This window comes from Schistocerca nitens, chromosome 2 (genome assembly GCF_023898315.1).
Source record: "Schistocerca nitens isolate TAMUIC-IGC-003100 chromosome 2, iqSchNite1.1, whole genome shotgun sequence".
Taxonomy (NCBI): domain Eukaryota; kingdom Metazoa; phylum Arthropoda; class Insecta; order Orthoptera; family Acrididae; genus Schistocerca; species Schistocerca nitens.
The window spans coordinates 253360580-253379819 of NC_064615.1; the positions used below are offsets into that span (position 1 = coordinate 253360580).

The following is a 19240-nucleotide window of genomic DNA, read 5'->3' on the forward strand; positions in this document are numbered from 1 at the left end:
GTTCCTATCCGCTGCAGATCTTCCTGCATTTCGCTACAATTTTCTAATGCTGCAACTTCTCTGTATACTACAGCATCATCCGCGAAAAGCCGCATGGAACTTCCGACACTATCTACTAGGTCATTTATATATATATTGTGAAAAGCAATGGTCCCATAACACTCCCCTGTGGCACGCCAGAGGTTACTTTAACGTCTGTAGACGTCTCTCCATTGATAACAACATGCTGTGTTCTGTTTGCTAAAAACTCTTCAATCCAGCCACACAGCTGGTCTGATATTCCGTAGGCTCTTACTTTGTTTATCAGACGACAGTGCGGAACTGTATCGAACACCTTCCGGAAGTCAAGAAAAATAGCATCTACCTGGGAGCCTGTATCTAATATTTTGTGGGTCTCATGAACAAATAAAGCGAGTTGGGTCTCACACGATCGCTGTTTCCGGAATCTATGTTGATTCCTACATAGTAGATTCTGGGTTTCCAAAAACGACATGATGTTGTTGTTGTGGTCTTCAGTCCTGAGACTGGTTTGATGCAGCTCTCCATGCTACTCTATCCTGTGCAAGCTTCTTCATCTCCCAGTACCTACTGCAACCTACATCCTTCTGAATCTGCTTAGTGTATTCATCTCTTGGTCTCCCTCTACGATTTTTATCCTCCACGCTGCCCTCCAATGCTAAATTTGTGATTCCTTGATGCCTCAAAACATGTCCTACCAACCGATCCCTTCTTCTAGTCAAGTTGTGCCACAAACTTCTCTTCTCCCCAATCCTATTCAATACCTCCTCATTAGTTACGTGATCTACCCACCTTATCTTCAGCATTCTTCTGTAGCACCACATTTCGAAAGCTTCTAATCTCTTCTTGTCCAAACTAGTTATTGTCCATGTTTCACTTTCATACATGGCTACACTCCATACAAATACTTTCAGAAACGACTTCCTAACACTTAAATCTATACTCGATGTTAACAAATTTTTCTTCTTCAGAAACTATTTCCGTGCCATTGCCAGTCTACATTTTATATCCTCTCTACTTCGACCATCATCAGTTATTTTACTCCCTAAATAGCAAAACTCCTTTACTACTTTAAGTGTCATTTCCTAACGACATGATACTCGAGCAAAAAACATGTTCTAAAATTCTACAACAGATCGACGTCAGAGATATATGTCTATAGTTTTGCGCATCTGCTCGACGACCCTTCTTGAAGACTGGGACTACCTGTGCTCTTTTCCAATCATTTGGAACCCTCCGTTCCTCTAGAGACTTGCGGTACACGGCTGTTAGAAGGGGGGCAAGTTCTTTCGCGTACTCTGTGTAGAATCGAATTGGTATCCCGTCAGGTCCAGTGGACTTTCCTCTGTTGAGTGATTCCAGTTGCTTTTCTATTCCTTGGACACTTATTTCGATGTCAGCCATTTTTTCGTTTGTGCGAGGATTTAGAGAAGGAACTGCAGTGCGGTCTTCCTCTGTGAAACAGCTTTGGAAAAAGGTGTTTAGTATTTCAGCTTTACGCGTGTCATCCTCTGTTTCAATGCCATCATCATCCCGGAGTGTCTGGATATGCTGTTTCGAGCCATCTGCGTTTCCTCTAATCTGGTCAGATGCTGGAGGTCGCACTGTAACTTCACTTGTGAAACGTAACCACGTTTTCATGTTCCCCTTACGTTTCGTAAGTCAAGTTACCACAGAAGAAGAAACGCGAAACGCAGATGCAAACCAAAAACGCGAATATCTGTAAATTATCACATATTTACGTAAAAAACGAGATGTGAACTGTTTTGTAATCTACACATCTCACATACCAAAAACAAAACTGTATCATTCGAGGTCCCACTGGAGATGCCTTAAAGTAAAAGGTCAGACGCGTCTGGGAGAAATAAAATACATTACAGCATGAAAAGGTGGCTCCTATTTACAAAACACATAGAGCTCGCCATGTTTTCCACATCCCACTAGGTGAATACCGGGCTGGTTCCCATCTCCTGCCTCCGTTACACGGCTCGCAGACATCTGAAAAACGTTCGCACTATTTCATGGCTTACACTACACGCAGACGGCTGGGGTACACTGATTCCGTCCCGCGGAGGCGACAGGAAGGGCATCCGGCCACCCTCCCACGCTAACATCGCCAAATCCATAGTAACAAGGCCGACCCTGCGTTGACGTGGGACAAAGGCCCCAACAAAATGATGATAAAGCTCGCCATGTTTTTCATGCGACGTCCAGTGTCGACACAAACCGTCGCCTTGTTTCCCGTTACAAAAATAATGAAAATAATGATCTGAACGATTCTTGTATTGCAATGATGGGGAATGAGTAACCTTCAGGATATGTACACATGTTTAGTGTTAACATTAATGAACACATTTTTAAAGTCCTACTCATCACACTTTTTTCTTGTTTTGTATCAGATTAAAACTTGCTTTGTTACCTATCAGACATGTTATTGGGCAGATGATCAAAAGTTTTTCTTGCAGCATACTGAACTCCTTTTGGAACCACTGAAAGCTTTAATAAGGGGTAATGAAGATCATTTTTAGATTTCCGTACTTCAGCTGGTAAAACAGAACCCTTATAGGATCACTTTGTTGTCTGTCTGTCCGCCCGACAGTTAAGACTCCTTTTTCTCAAAAAATGGATAGATGTATAAGTTTAAATTTATGTCAGGCACAAAGGTCTGCGGTCCCTTGGCGGTGTAAAAAAACTGAGTTCCTAAGGCAATGCGATCAAAAGATACGGCCATGTATGACACATATTTTCATACTCACAAACTCTCATCAAAAACCTATAGGTTAACTATCTATATACATGTCGAGCCTGGTGGACAACTGGTAAAGTGTGTGCCTAACAACAGAGAGGCTGCAGGTCGATTCTCGGTGGGAACACGAAATTTTCAGTCGTTTCAAGCTAGCCTTCACCTCAACGATATGAAGAGTTCCCAGAAACAACACGTGGTTCAGATTCGACATTAAACAGTAGGTCCCCTTTCTCCAGTTAGGGACGCGCAAGTAGCCGAAACGGCGTCCAGTAGGAAGACTTGCACCAAGTCACATGAAATTATTATTGTCTGTATTCACAAACCGTACATGGGACGGTAGTAAGGATGGAACCGAGCCACAGGCCATGCAGTCTCCAGCGCTGCCACCTACGCTAGGAGAGCAAATTACACCAGCTTTATCTGAAAGATTTTCCTAGAAGAGCCAGTTGTCTGTCATCCTGCTACACAAGGCACACGCCTGTAGGGGATGTTTTCGTTTCGCAGGCGGCGTGCTGTCGACGCTGGACTCGCTGGCGGCGCTCAACCTGGAGCGGAACCTGATCCAGCAGGTGGCGCCAGACGCCTTCGCCGGCGTCAACGACACGCTCACCTCTCTCAGCCTGCTCAACAACCTGCTCACCGACTTCCCCGCAGCCGCCATCAGCACTCTGGGCGAACTCAGGGTAGGCAGCCAGGGAACTACCGATACGGCTACACTTGTCGCCGTGGAAAAACACGTCTGGTCCATCAGCCAGTCTGCAAAATTACCAAGTTTTGTTTCCGGTGTCTAGCTTGCTCTTCGACGCTGTACAAACATCACGGCATCTGATTATGGGATACTGCAGTTATGTACATCGTGGGGCAAGTAAATCATGACGCCTTTCCCGATCCTCAGCTGACTACAACGTCGATCACAGCTCGTCGTTTATAACTTTGAGCTTTTCACTGGAGATCGAAGATATGAATAAAGGTTGTGTCACTCTGTCTGCACCTGTAACTTACTACATTCCCTGAGAGCTCTGTTTTGTCGTGAATAAAGAAGTGTTACTCTACATCTAGGCACTGTCTTTGGCCCTCCCAAAGCTCGTCGAAGTGCTTCTTTACTGTTTTCATTTGTTTCTTCACGTAATTTATACTTGACCTCCCATCTTCGACAACTGTTGAAACCTACCTCAGAGAGACTGTCGAATGATTATTTGATGCAAGTTGGTTCCGAAAGTGTAGTTCCTAATAAGCCATATATAGTTACAAAGTCCATACCACGACACCCTTAAACTGAAAGAGATGCTGTACTCATTTTTTCTACGACTCTGAATGGAATTAATGAAAGTATAACAAAATTGTTGGATTTTTTTTCGGGACTCAATTCCACAGTTCTTTCAGTCCCTTTCTTAATCACGAGAATTATGTTTGTCGGAACATTAAAAACGTCAAGAAACCTAACCCCAGATTACTACACTCTCGTAAAATTTACGATTGTGGTAGGGTATAAAACAAGAATTGATTTGGTATGTAACATAGCATGGTAATTAATTAATGCATAACCTATAAATTATGACTTCCATTGAATACGATGTGGAGTAGTTAACTTTACAATGGTTTAGTAGCAATGTAACATTTCCCCCTTTAGTGTTCTAGAGCGAAAATGCACAGATGGCATCGTATCATCTCAGTTCAGTGTGCTTAGTGGTTTCCTCGTCGCGAAGAGAGTTCAGCTATAACTGGTATTTCCATTTCGTGTCTTCAACAATTACCTTTATGTTTCTCGATTCATTCTCCCACTGTTATCTTCGTAGTTTGTACATTTGATTTTTGGATGTGATATACAGCTTAAGGATACTTGCCAACCAATGGAAGAAGCTGAGGTACACTGTCTGATCAAACGTATGTAGATACCTCTATGAAATGCGGAAATGACCACTAGCCTTTAGGAGAGACGGGCCTGTTAGTGTAAAAGGAGGGGAGGGGGCCTTACTGTGTCGACAGTAGAGGAGCAGAATCAGCAGTCCGAGTCAGCCACGAAAGCTGAGTGGCTTCGAACGTGGACTAGTGATTGGATGTCACCTGAGTAACAAATCCAGCATGGTCATTTCAGACCCTCCAAAACTGCCCAAGTCGACTGTTGGTGATATGACTATGAAATGAAAACACAGCTAAACCAATGGATAGGAACCGGCAAGCATTGCGGAAGGTGGTTGCACGAAAGCAACGAAAGAAATCACTCGTGAGTTGCAAAGTGCTGCCAGCAGTTCAGTTAGCACAATGACTGTACATAGGGCGATAACAAGAACACGGTACAGAGGCAGCTCCTCATAATCTACACATTTCTTTAGTCACTGTTAAGTGTCACTTCACGTGCTGTATAGGGTGACACCATTGGACAGTGGGTGGCTGGAAGCGAGTGATCTGAAGTGATGAATCACCCTATAGCGTGTGTCAATTCAGAGGAAGGTCTTGGGTTTGGCGAATGCCAACAGTGGAGTACAGAGGAGGTGATGTTACGGTATGCGGGTGTTTCTCGTGGTTATTGTGTGGTACCCTTATTTGCGCATTGGAAAAAGCTAAATGTGGAAGGATGTGAACACGTTTTCCAGTAGAAGAACAGTTTGGTGACGATGATTTTCTGTAGTAATATGAAAAATGTCCCTTGTTTAAATTAGCATCTACGACGCAAAAGTGTGCGGACAGGAATATTCCTGAAATTGGGTGCCCTGCCCAGAGTCCTGACTTGAACCAAATGGAACACCTTAGGGATCAATTAAAACGTCGGCTTCGCTGCAGACCACAGCGTCCAACATTACTACCTTCTGTGTTTTCCTTTATTGAGGAAGAAAGGGCTGCCACTCCTCCACGGACATTCAGTAACCTCACTGAAAGTGTCCTCAGCCGAGTTCAAGCCTTCATAAAGGCAAAGGGTGGACACATGCCATATTAATGCCTAGTGATTGGTGTCCAGATACTAGAGTTCTGCTTAGCTGTAGTCAGGTGTATGAGCTACTATTTGTGCGCCAGGGGGAGCATTTTTCTCAGGGTCCAGAGGCACTATACCAGTCTGCCCCAGTCTAGTTTCGCCCCTGCATCTAATATCAAGCTATGACTGCGTTTTTTGGTTGTTTGTTTATGAGATGGTGCCCCGGCAGGTGCTGGACCTAGGCTTCAACCTGGTGGCGGAGCTGCCGGCGGACGCGTTCAGCCGGACGCCGGCGCTGACGCTGCTGGCGCTGGACGGCAACCCGCTGCGGCAGGTGGCGGAGCGCGTGCTGGCGCCGCTGGCGGGCTCGCTGCGCGGGCTGTCTCTGGGCGGGCGCGCGCTGCGCTGTGACTGCCGCCTGCGATGGCTGGCGCGGTGGCTGCGCTCCTCGGCGCAGCTGCAGCTCACCTCACGCGAGCGCGACCCACAGTTCTGCGGCAGCCCGCACCGGCTGCGCAACCGCAGCTTCGTCAACATACGGCCCGAGGGTAGGTCTCCCACACACGATCTGCCAATGTGCGCCCAAACGTGGGGGTGGGGGTGGGGGTGGGGGTGAGGCGTGGGGATGGGTGTGGGTGTGGGTGTGGGTGTGGGTGTGGGTGTGGGTGGGTGGGGGTGAGGGTGAGGCGTGGGGATGGGTGTGGGTGTGGGTGTGGGTGTGGGGGTGGGTGAGGGTGGAGATGGGGGTGATGGTGATGGTGGGGGTGAGGGTGAGGGTGAGGGTGGGGGTGAGGGTGAGGGTGGGGTTGGGGGTGGGGTTGGGGGTGGGGGTGGGGGTGGGGGTGGGGGTGAGGGTGAGGGTGAGGGTGTGGGTGGGTGAGGGTGAGGGTGAGGGTGGGTGAGGGTGTGGTTGGGTGAGGATGGGGGTGGGTGAGGGTGGGGGTGGGAGTGAGGGTGGGTGGGGGTGAGGGTGGGTGGGGGTGAGGGTGGGTGGGGGTGAGGGTGGGTGGGGTGAGGGTGGGTGGGGGTGAGGGTGGGTGGGGGTGGAGGTGATGGTGGGGGTGGAGGTGATGGTGGGGGTGGGTGGGGGTGGAGGTGATGGTGGGTGGGTGGGGTTGGGTTGAGGGTGGGGGTGGGGGTATGTGCCTTACCATTCTGCAAGTTCTCAACCCACTCCAGCCCTGGCAACGTGTCTCTCCCAGTTTAGGGATATACTGAACCTACCGTACCTCTCAGCTGTTTTGCTCCATGGTTTTATTACTACGGCGTACATAAATCAATCCAAGAATACTCAAATTCTAGTTCTGTAGCAGACAAGCACTGACAGCATAACATTCCACATTTAAGAAAACAATGAACCTATAGATACCACTCATCTACTTTGCACAGACAACTCACTGAAATGGCGTCGATAAACCATTATTCGAGATCCAAAACATGTAAAATACATCCCATAACCATCTTCGCAGAGGCACCCTTTCCAGTTCTGAGGCAATCACGTACTGTCTACATACCATTTACAGTTTAGGAAAGTAGTGAACCAACCGATAACACTAGTTCGCTTTCACCTACAAAAAAAAAAAAAAAAGGTGGCACACATAAACCTCTCGAAACCCAATACGTGCCCCATAAGCGCTTCTTGGTTATCCAGAGTGTGGTTCTGAGGTAGTAAGTCACTGATGGCAGATCACTCCAAATTTTCGAAAACACCGAACTTGCCGATACCACTCGTCTTCATTCAAACCATGTCTTAAAACGGCATGCACAAACCACTTGTCGAAATCTAATTTGTACAAAATAAGCACCATAAGACGAATTATAGTTGTATATGAGCTGATGTCTTTCGCCTAAGACAATTGATGTAAAGTTTTATTGGGAATGGTACCACGTCGTATTGTAGAACTAGCTTTTGGCCCATGGCATCACCCATGTGCATGCATATCACGTATTTCACACACACAGTAGACAGGGTGTCTCAAGCCTCTTGAGTCAAATTGAAACAGGTTCAAAATGGTTCAAATGGCTCTGAGCACTATGGGACTCAACTGCTGAGGTTATTAGTCCCCTAGAACTTAGAACTAGTTAAACCTAACTAACCTAAGGACATCACAAACATCCATGCCCGAGGCAGGATTCGAACCTGCGACCGTAGCGGTCTTGCGGTTCCAGACTGCAGCGCCTTTAACCGCACGGCCACTTCGGCCGGCCTTGAAACAGGTGATGGCGAGTCAACAACTGTAATACTGAGATAGGGAACCAATGATCAGAAATTCAAATTTATTGTGTTATGGATATACATAGTGTACCGGCCAGGGTGGCCGAGCGGTTCTAGGCGCTACAGTCTGGAACCGCACGACCGCTACGGTTGCAGGTTCGAATCCTGCCTTGGGCATGAATGTGTGTGATGTTCTTAGGTTAGTTAGGTTTAAGTAGTTCTAAGTTCTAGGGGACTAATAACCTCAGCAGTTGAGTCCCATAGTGCTCAGAGCCATTTGAACCATACACATAGTGTACACCACATAACAACATCATAGCTCATAGTAATTGTTCAAACCAACGACTGGCTGTCTCAATGCATGTATTTCAATAGCACGTAAGTTCTGCCACATTGTTGCAAAGATCCTGGGTGTCTGTTATACCGTGGAACAGGAAGCAGGTGAAAACAGCGTACACCCCTAATCACCAAACAGATATAGTGTACACAACTGAGCTCGTAGCACGTGTGTCATGTGACGACCGCATGCACCACACTGGCGCATCAACCTCTGCTGCATGCACATCACTATACCTGGTGTAAGTTGTGATATGTCCAAGATGATGTGAGTTACTGTGTATGTTGAATGATGAGTAGTCACGCGTGGAAGGTTACTCATCATGAGAGTTAACAACCATGCACTTAATGTATGGTGCAGCAGGATGTAGTGCCTTTTAAACAGCAGGAATGCACGGTGAACACATTCCCAGCAAGTTTCATCCTAACTGGAAGACGTTTATCTCCATTGATACCAACTTACGAGAGACAGGTTTGTTCATGCTACAGAGAGTTGGCCCGGTTCCTGCAAAGACATGTCTGAACACCAGACTTGACGAGATGGTGTTAGAGAGTACTGGTGGAACAGGTATTACACCCCTATCATAAAGAACGTCTGTAACCACTGGGACCAACGAATTTTGGGCCACGTTTTCACTTTCGTCAATGGATTATACACTGCAGAGCTGTAGTACCGAACTTTGTACAGTTTGTGTTTTTCAAGGATGAGGCCTCATTCACCTGTGATGGTGTTCTCGACAGCTGCAATAGCCACATCTGGAGCGAGGACAATCACCAGCCATTGGAGATTGTACCTCGTGTTGTCCACAAAAGGATGTAGTTTCAACACGGCAGTGCACGAGCCCACATCAACGTTTAAGTCTGCACCTGGAAAGAACATTTACCCTCATCGTTGGTTTGGAAACGGAGGTCCTGTCCAATATCAGTGCAACTGCCAGATCTCACACCTCTTGGACTTTACTCTCTGGGGTTATGTCAAGACGTTTGTGTACAAAACCCTGTAGAAATGGATGAAGACCTGCTTGCTTGGGTCCAAGCTGCCTGTCTCCTGGTACAACAGACACCAGGGATCTTTGACAGAGTGCAGCACAACGTTATGCGCCATCGTCATGAATGCACTGACACTGGTGGCGATCACTTTAAACCATTACCATGAGCTATGTTGTTGAAATGTGGAGTATGTTGTGTATGTCCATAACACAATAAATATGCATTTCTGACTATTGATTCCCTGTCTCAACATAATCAGTTGTGGACCCCACTATCACCAGTTTCAATTTGATCCCAAAACGTTTGAGACGCCCTGTACACATTTCACATACATTTAATATATTTCACACATATTTCATCTGTATGAATAGCAAATTTGGCCCTGTAGTTTCATCTGTATCCAGAGGAAACTTTTAATTCCTCGTGGGTAAAAAGTACACAAAAAGCTGTGGACAATGGTTCAACTTTTTAGCTGTTGAAGTGGAACAAACACTTTTTACATTTGCAATATGGTAAGTATGTCATCTCATTTCTTCACATTCATTCACACTCCTTTAAAAAAAAAAAAAAAAAAAAAAAAAAAAAAAAAAAAAAAAAAAAAAAACTTTTATAGCGCTGAACAATACAAATAAGAGACAGATTGCACTACGGTCGCAGGTTCGAATCCTGCCTCGGGCATGGATGTGTGTGATATCCTTAGGTTAGTTAGGTTTAAGTAGTTCTAAGTCTAGGGGGCTGATGACTTCAGATGTTAAGTCCCATAGTGCTTAGAGCCATTTGAATCATTTTTTGAACAGATTGCACTTGGTATTTTTAGTGTTCCAAGTGAACTAAAAGCAGCAGAGACATACCAACAGGTCGTTTTCCAACATTTTTACATGTCACACCTCATCTGCACTCTCGACCCCGGGGTAGTATGGGTATCTTACTCCCACAGTAGATTTTATTACTTTTATTTTCACAAATATTGAGCATGTATACACGAAATTTGCTTGAAATTAAATTATATTTCTATGTTAACCTTTCTCAGCCCCATCATCAGCCACAAATGTACTAGGATACCTTAGTCATTGTAAATTTTTCCAGCCTGAAAGTGATGTGTGTGCCAAGTTGTGTTACGGGGTCAAGCTGAGACCGGGAATCATAATTTTGTCATGGACACGGCACTAGGTAGAGAAACACCCCTTCCCTCTTTTAAACTGAGTAACTCTCTGTCAAACAAAATGCTATGAAATAGTTAAGTACTAATCCAAAGACAAACGTCTGCAATAAACAACAGCTGCAGTTACCACCAGATTACAACGGGTCTGGTTGCGTCATTACTTGCAGAGCTGACCTGCAGCGAGGACAACGAGTTGGAGGCGGAAGCGGTCGGCGAGGGGGAGGGAGAGGGGGAGGCGACACCCGTGAAGTCCGGAGAACTGGACGCCGACGCCGGTGACGTCACCGAGTCGCCCCCGAGGCCGCCCGCCCCCACCACGACGACGACGACGACCACCACCACCACCATCAAACCGAGCTCGACCATCAAACCCAAGACTGTCGCCTCCACGAAGGCGTCAACCATCGCTGCCACAATTCGGCCCACGAGCACTTCCACAGCCACCATAACAACCACCAGCACCACCACTACCACCACCGCACCGCGCCCTACAACTACTACGGTAAGTAACGTGAGGCGTAGCAAATACGAGAGGACTCCATAAAGTAAGTCACACATTTCGTCACATGCTAAGACCACTAGGCAACAAGAGTGGCTCATTATCAGAGAAGAGTACATGTTCTGGGTTTCCTGCAGGCGCATTTCTGCTGACAGGTGCATGACTCTGTGGAAGTGAAATCGCGTGGCAACTGGAAACGTACTACAAAGTTGAAGTTCCGGGATCTGTAGGATTGTTTTGGGCAAAGCGTCTAAATTGCACGCAGGTTCATCGCGATACCAGACGATATGAGGACCAAATGCAATATCGGGTCCAGCCGGAGTGAAATGGGGCGACAGTTTGACCAAGGCAGCACAGATGTGGGCGATGCTGATCGGGAAGGGAGGACGTCGATATCGACCACAGACGACAGATTCCTGACAACTGACGAACTGAACCGCAGCAGTCGGCGATTTCTGAACAGTCAGAAAGTTCATACAGCGCTTCTCGAATGGCTCTGTCGCCAAGGAGTGGATTTCTACAGTCAATTTACTGAACGATTGGTAGAAAGTTCAGTCCATTACAGAGACTTGATGACTACGTTGAAAAATAGTGTCATGTATCTGAGTCACGATGAAGCGTAGTGCAGTGTTCAATAAAAGTTCTCTGTCTGCCGTATTAAAGTGCAACTTACTTTTTGCGGTACCCCAACTCGGGATGCCTCCTCCTGCACGGCACTTAGATAGGAAGAGATAAAAAACACCAAAAATACGTAATTCATATTACGTCTTGCTTCACAGTTTCTCAGAAATCATTTCCTTTTGATACAAATTTTATCTCGTTGCCCGTTACATGTTATATTGTCATGCTGAAGCTAATAAGAGAAAATTTCGAAGTGTCAAATAAAATACGTTGATGAAACTTGGCGGTTGTGAAGGAGGAGGGGGGGGGGGGGTAAAATAGTACTATACGTATTTCTTTGTTTGTGTCTAAATTCACTTTTAATGGGTAAAACTGAGGCTGTTGCTAAGAAATCGATATTTTTTCTACGTTGTATATACACTCCTGGAAATGGAAAAAAGAACACATTTACACCGGTGTGTCAGACCCACCATACTTGCTCCGGACACTGCGAGAGGGCTGTACAAGCAATGATCACACGCAAGGCACAGCGGACACACCAGGACCCGCGGTGTTGGCCGTCGAATGGCGCTAGCTGCGCAGCATTTGTGCACCGCCGCCGTCAGTGTCAGCCAGTTTGCCGTGGCATACGGAGCTCCATCGCAGTCTTTAACACTGGTAGCATGCCGCGACAGCGTGGACGTGAACCGTATGTGCAGTTGACGGACTTTGAGCGAGGGCGTATAGTGGGCATGCGGGAGGCCGGGTGGACGTACCGCCGAATTGCTCAACACGTGGGGCGTGAGGTCTCCACAGTACATCGATGTTGTCGCCAGTGGTCGGCGGAAGGTGCACGTGCCCGTCGACCTGGGACCGGACCGCAGCGACGCACGGATGCACGCCAAGACCGTAGGATCCTACGCAGTGCCGTAGGGGACCGCACCGCCACTTCCCAGCAAATTATGGACACTGTTGCTCCTGGGGTATCGGCGAGGACCATTCGCAACCGTCTCCATGAAGCTGGGCTACGGTCCCGCACACCGTTAGGCCGTCTTCCGCTCACGCCCCAACATCGTGCAGCCCGCCTCCAGTGGTGTCGCGACAGGCGTGAATGGAGGGACGAATGGAGACGTGTCGTCTTCAGCGATGAAAGTCGCTTCTGCCTTGGTGCCAATGATGGTCGTATGCGTGTTTGGCGCCGTGCAGGTGAGCGCCACAATCAGGACTGCATACGACCGAGGCACACAGGGCCAACACCCGGCATCATGGTGTGGGGAGCGATCTCCTACACTGGCCGTACACCACTGGTGATCGTCGAGGGGACACTGAATAGTGCACGGTACATCCAAACCGTCATCGAACCCATCGTTCTACCATTCCTAGACCGGCAAGGGAACTTGCTGTTCCAACAGGACAATGCACGTCCGCATGTATCCCGTGCCACCCAACGTGCTCTAGAAGGTGTAAGTCAACTACCCTGGCCAGCAAGATCTCCGGATCTGTCCCCCATTGAGCATGTTTGGGACTGGATGAAGCGTCGTCTCACGCGGTCTGCACGTCCAGCACGAACGCTGGTCCAACTGAGGCGCCAGGTGGAAATGGCATGGCAAGCCGTTCCACAGGACTACATCCAGCATCTCTACGATCGTCTCCATGGGAGAATAGCAGCCTGCATTGCTGCGAAAGGTGGATATACACTGTACTAGTGCCGACATTGTGCATGCTCTGTTGCCTGTGTCTATGTGCCTGTGGTTCTGTCAGTGTGATCATGTGATGTATCTGACCCCAGGAATGTGTCAATAAAGTTTCCCCTTCCTGGGACAATGAATTCACGGTGTTCTTATTTCAATTTCCAGGAGTGTATATATATCGGCGACATTTTGTTGCCCGATATATTGATAAATCGATACCACAATGACCATATCGAGTGCCAATGTTTTTATTTAATATTTTTTTTCAATTTTCAGTAAATACTTGAAACTGTTCTTTTGAAATTGTAGTAGAACTTAATTTTACTTCAATTGCGTGAAGGAGTGGTACTACTTTTGAGCTTTCATCACGTCCAGCCTTTCTCCTTGACTATGCAAAGCAAGAATAGTTGGCACAAAGAAGTCCGATTGCACTTGGGCAGGGGAGGAGAGGGGGGGGGGGGAGGGGGGGGGCGGCGTGAAAGGATTTCCGACATATCACACCAGTTGCGTTACACAACAGTTTTAATGCAACTAGTGTGCTATTTCTTCACATCGGCATTCTTCAAAAACAGCTGAAGAAAATGATGAACAAAAATCTAAATGACAACACTCGTCTTTGCGGTTGGGGGAGACGTGTGACGGAAGTGCTGACGTAATCGGCGCTCGGTGCTACCAACAAAAACTGCAACGTTTAACTTCACCAAGCAATTTTGACACTACAACTGCTAGGCCGCTGGTTTTTTTAAAAAAAAAAAAAAAAAAAAAAAAAAAAAAAAAAAAAAAAAAAAAAAAAAGGAAGTCGCCGTGAAGTGTTCCGGACAAATCCGATATATGACGAAACCGAACGACGGACCCATCGAACACCTTTTATTGTCCCACTTACCATAATTGGCAAAGTGGTTGACAAATGGGATAAGCAGGCTCCTGGCTTGTTGATGTACAGAATATCTAATAGTAAATCAATACTTAAATGTACAGCTCTAAAACCGGCAGTATATTTACAATGTGCAGCCGATATTTTTATAGGCCGGTAAGTCAATACGTTTTTCTTCAATATATCAATATACCGATATTGCCTTCAATGTATCGAATGACGATAGTGATATTCTTTTAAATATTGATATATCGGATTCCCGATATTTTTAAGAATATCAAAGGTCCTAGGTAAAACACACCCCGAAAAGTAATTTGGCATATTCGCTTTGGAGGGAATATCTTCTAAACGATAATATATAAAAAATGTTTATCATAAAAAAGTTGATATGTAACTTGTGTTCTCTAAAACTGTATAAACGAATTTCGTAATAATTTTGAAATTTTGCAAAATATCCCACCACAATTAATAAATTTTGAAAATGCAAGCTTTTCTTGCAATTACAGAAGCTTTCAAGCTACATACATCCATATGTAATAAAGCTGGTTTCTGAAACACTACTTAGGAAAATAAACTATACACAAAGTCCTTCCAACATCGAAAGCTGTATACATCTCATGACTGTATATCTGCCGTCGAGCCCTTTGGGACCACTACATGAACAAATTCCTTGTCTTCAGATACGATGCTCTATACGGTTCTTTCATACTGACAGCCCTAAGAATCTAACAGCACAGATTTTTGTACCCCTTTCAAATATCTTTTGACCTGGTCGGACATTTGTTTATAGATTTTGATGGCATCAAAATGACATTTGGGTCTTCAGAAAGAGGTTCTCGAATTCTCGGTCCAAACTCACAATTAGTTTCTTTTAAACTATTAAAAGGCGGGTGGTCACTGTGGAAAAAACCGTTTTGATCATCATACCCAAGGACAAGAAACCTGTTCATCTGGTGATCCCAACGCACTCGACGGCACAAGCACAAGCGTGGTACGTATACAGCTTCCGACGTTGGGAGACCGTTGCGAGAATATTTCCAGATCTAGTTCTGTTGAATGATTATGATGTCAATCTCCACTTGAGAAACCATATAATTAAGCTGCAGCCACTAGTACATAATTATTTTCGCCACAACTTACCAATGTACTATCTCAGACATTTAGAAAGAAAATCGCATTGAGGAAGGGACAGCTCCTGACCAAAAAAAAGTCCATTTTTCTGCGACTTGTGGTGTCAAAGAAAACAGATTTTGAAGAATTCATTGTGGCAATGAAAGAATTGCAGGAACGGTTTTCTAAATGGTTTTAGGGCACTATTAATTTCATGATAGCATATATCTGCCTGTGTAAATGGGCCTGTTAGATCTGCACTGTAATTTCTGTTGAAATGACAAATTCTTTTACGTTCAAACTGTGCAGGAGGTATGGGAAGTTTTCTTTGGGAAGAATTTCCACGTCACAGTAATGAGGCTGCAACAGTGATATGAATGTTTAGATCAAGAAATGGGTATGACACGCTTTATGAAAATAAATAAGTCACGATTAAGTGGTAGCCTGTGCGATGAAAGTCTAAAAAACTGTGGCTCTATCCGTGAGCCAGATATTAATTTTATCATTTCTTCAGCGGAATAAAAACAACTGATTCATAGTGAAAGACTGTTTCGTTTGTTATTTGTGTTCCTCGGAAAGATGAAACAAAGCCACATGCAAGCCGCGTCATGTTTCTTGCACAACTGAATAGCCGTATAATACGACGCGTTGTTGTTTCCCCTCCTTCCCGCTGAGACAGTGAAACATCGTAGAGGAGGAACTATGCATCCAGATGAGAGAGATTCTCACAAGTGTAAGAGCTCCGCACGCATGCAGTGCAGAGTTTTTGGCCATTCGTGGTTTACAATGTATCATCATAGTGGTATAGGGGAAGCCTAGACGAACAATTTCATATAGACACTTGTGGTCTATCACACCAGGCTATTGGCCTACAAAAGCCTCTTAAGCTACAGTGCATGTTCGGCGAAGGAGATTCCGGCTAAAATCGTTCTTTAATATTAAAAAGCCCCTGTTCTTGCACTTAGGAACTGTAAAAGTGATTTTCGTGTAACGTACGAAACCTATGTCTCTCAAGTGCCTGTCAAACAGTGAGGTGACGTAAGTCATGAGATAGTGATGTGCAAACATACAGAAGGTGGTAGTATGGCATGCATGCGCAGCTCGTGGTCGTGCGGTAGCGTTCTCGCTTCCCGCGCCCGGGTCCCCGGGTTCGATTCCCGGCGGGGTCAGCGATTTTCTCTGCCTCGTGATGGCTGGGTGTTGCGTGATGTCCTTAGGTTAGTTAGGTTTAAGTAGTTCTAAGTTCTAGGGGACTGATGACCATAGATGTTGACCATAGATGTTAAGTCCCATAGTGCTCAGAGCCATTTGAACCAAGTATGGCATGCACAATGTATAAAAGGGCAGTGCATTGGCGGAGTTGTCATTTGTGCTCAGGCGATTTACGTGAAAAGGTTTCCTATGTGATATGGCCGCACGAAGGGAATGAACAGACTCTGAACGCGGAATGGTATTTCGAGCTAGACACATGGGACATTCCATGTCGGAAATACGAGTGTTGGAACGTAAATAGTGGCAACTATTTACTCATAACCGATACAAAAGAGTTACATGTTTGCACCTGTTAGTGTCCTTCAAAGTAGTCACCAGTGTTGTGTAGAACCCGTTGCCAGTGATGTGGAAGGCGTAGTATACCGTTAGCAGAGCCTGTTCTGTTGATGGTGCAAATGGAGTGATCTACTGCCTGTCGAATCTCTGGAACAATTCTGAAGCGAATGCCACGAACTGGTTCCATCATCTTCGGAATCAAATCAAAGTCACCATCACCTGCGACCAGCTTCGCGAAAGAAAAGGCGACACTTTCTGCGCAACCCACTCATCATTATGCACGACAATGCGCGGGCGCATACAGCGCAAGCTGTGGCTGCTCTGTTGGGCCGATGGGACTGGGAAGTACTGTACGATCCACTATACTCCCCGGACTTAAGTCCTTGTGACTTTGATTTGATTCTGAAGACAGAAGGAACCACTTCGTGGCATTCGCTTCAGAACCGATCGAGAGATTAGCGAGCGAGGTGGCGCATTCGGGAGGACGACGGTTCAATCCCACGCCCGGCCATCCTGATTTAGGTTTTCCGTGATTTTCCTAAATCACTTCAGGCAACTGCCGTTATGATTCCTTCCCCATCCTACCCGAATCCGATGAGACCGATAACCTCGCAGTTTGGTCTCTTTCCCCAAATCAACCAACCGTTCAAGAGATTCGACAGGCAGTAGACCGCTCCATTCGCACCATCAACAGAACAGGATGTGCTAACGGTATACTACGCCTTCCACATCGCTGGCAACGGGTTCTACACAACGCTGGTGACTACTTTCATTATTCTGAGATACACAGTGTCAAGAGTGTGCTGGGAATACCAAATTTCGGGTATTACCTCTCACCACGGACAATGCAGTGGCCGACGACCTTCTCTTAACGACAGAAAGCAGTGGCGTTAACATAGAGTTGTCAGCGCTAACAGACAAGCAAGATTGGGCGAAATAAATGCAGAAATCGACCTGGGACGCGGGACGAACGTATCAGTTACGACAGTGCGGCGAAATTTGGCATTAATGGGCCATGCCAGCAGATGACCGATGCAAGTGCCTTTCATAACAGCACAACATAGCCTGAACCGTCTCTCCTGGGCTCGTGACCATATCTGTTTGACTCTATACGACTGTAAAACCGTGGTCCAGTAAGATGAGTCCCGATTTCAGTTGGTAAGAGGTGATGGCAAGGTTCGAGTGTGGCACAAACGCCACGAAGCCATGGATCCAAAGTGTCAAAAATGGCTCGAAGCACTATGGGACTTAACATCTGAGGTCATCAGTCCCCTAGACTTAGAACTACTTAACCTAACTAACCTAAGGACAGCACACTCATCCATGCCGGAGGCAGGATTCAAACCTGCGACCGTAGCAGCAGCGCCGTTCCAGACTGAAGCGACTAGAACCGCTCGGCCACAACGACCGGCTCCAAAGTGTCAACAAGGCTCTGTGTGCGCAGTGTTTACATGGGATGGACTGAGTCCTGTCGTCCAACTGAACCGACCACTGAGTGGAAATGGATATGATCGGCTACTTGGGGGCTATTTGCAGCCATTCATGGATTTCACGTTCCGGAACAAAGAAGAAATCTTTAGGGATGACAACGCGCCATGTCACCGGGCTACAATTGTTCGCGATACGTTTGAAGCACATTCTGGGAAATTCGAGTGAATGATCTGGCCACCCAGATCGATATGAATCCCATCAAACATTTATGGGGCAAAATCGAGAGGTCAGTTCGTGTAGAAATTCCTGCACCCACAAAACTTTCGCAATTATGGACGGCCCTATGGGCATCATGGCTGAATATTTCTGAAGAGAACTTCCAAGAACTAGTTGAGCCCATGACACGTCGAGCTGCTGCACTATGCTGGGCAAAGAGAGTTCCGATACGATATTAGGAGGTATCCCATGACTTTTGTCACCTCAGTATAAATAGTGGGTCGAAGTTGGTCCACTAGACGGAAGACGAAGGGATGTACAAGTGTAGTACGTCGGCGATACGACAATCCGACATGTGATGAAGATATTCCCTAAGTTCGGCACATGCCGGACTGGTGGTCCACGGTGCAAGACCCTCCGTTTACGGGAGTGTGTGTAGACTTGTCCGTATCTAGTAATTATTACAGAGTTGTCAGGTGTTTTTAGTGCAGCCTGTAGTGTTTTGGACACAGCTGCAGACACGACCGTGGTGTTGCAGGCAAGGGCGCGCGCTCGGCCACCGGCGCAGCAGCAGCAGCAGCACTCCGGCTCGGTGGTGGTGACGCGGTCGTCGACGCCGCCGCCGCCGTCGTGGCGCCGCCACCCGCCGCTTATCCTGGCGACGACGCCGGCCGAGCCAGCCGTGGTGGTGCGCTCGGCGTCGCGCCAGGACGGCGCCGTCGTCATCTCGTGGGACTCGCGCGCCGCCGACATCCCCGGCTTCCGCGTCGTCTACCGCCTGTTCGGCGACCGCGCCTTCAAGCAGGGCCCGCCGCTCGAGCTCAGCGAGCGCGAGTTCAAGATCAAGAACGTGCCGCCGCAGGTAAGTCGCCGCACATCCCACTCTGCGCCGC

At 46.8% G+C, this 19240-nt stretch overlaps 2 protein-coding genes across 2 annotated transcripts in view; one reads left to right on the plus strand and one right to left on the minus strand.

Annotated features, from left to right (window-relative positions):
* The window catches only part of LOC126234959 (rab3 GTPase-activating protein catalytic subunit), a gene marked incomplete at its 3' end in the record, with an annotated part of 492900 nt that overhangs the window by 360670 nt on the left and 112990 nt on the right, over positions 1-19240 (minus strand). The gene's annotated exons all lie outside the window — the stretch shown is intronic.
* LOC126235979 (TLR4 interactor with leucine rich repeats) overlaps positions 1-19240 on the plus strand; it is a 336875-nt gene that overhangs the window by 286840 nt on the left and 30795 nt on the right. Inside the window, exons 4-7 of the mRNA XM_049944957.1 lie at positions 3269-3447; positions 5905-6223; positions 10546-10880; positions 18886-19209. Coding sequence (XP_049800914.1) covers positions 3269-3447; positions 5905-6223; positions 10546-10880; positions 18886-19209 — 1157 coding nt within the window. The remainder of the gene's footprint in view (positions 1-3268; positions 3448-5904; positions 6224-10545; positions 10881-18885; positions 19210-19240) is intronic.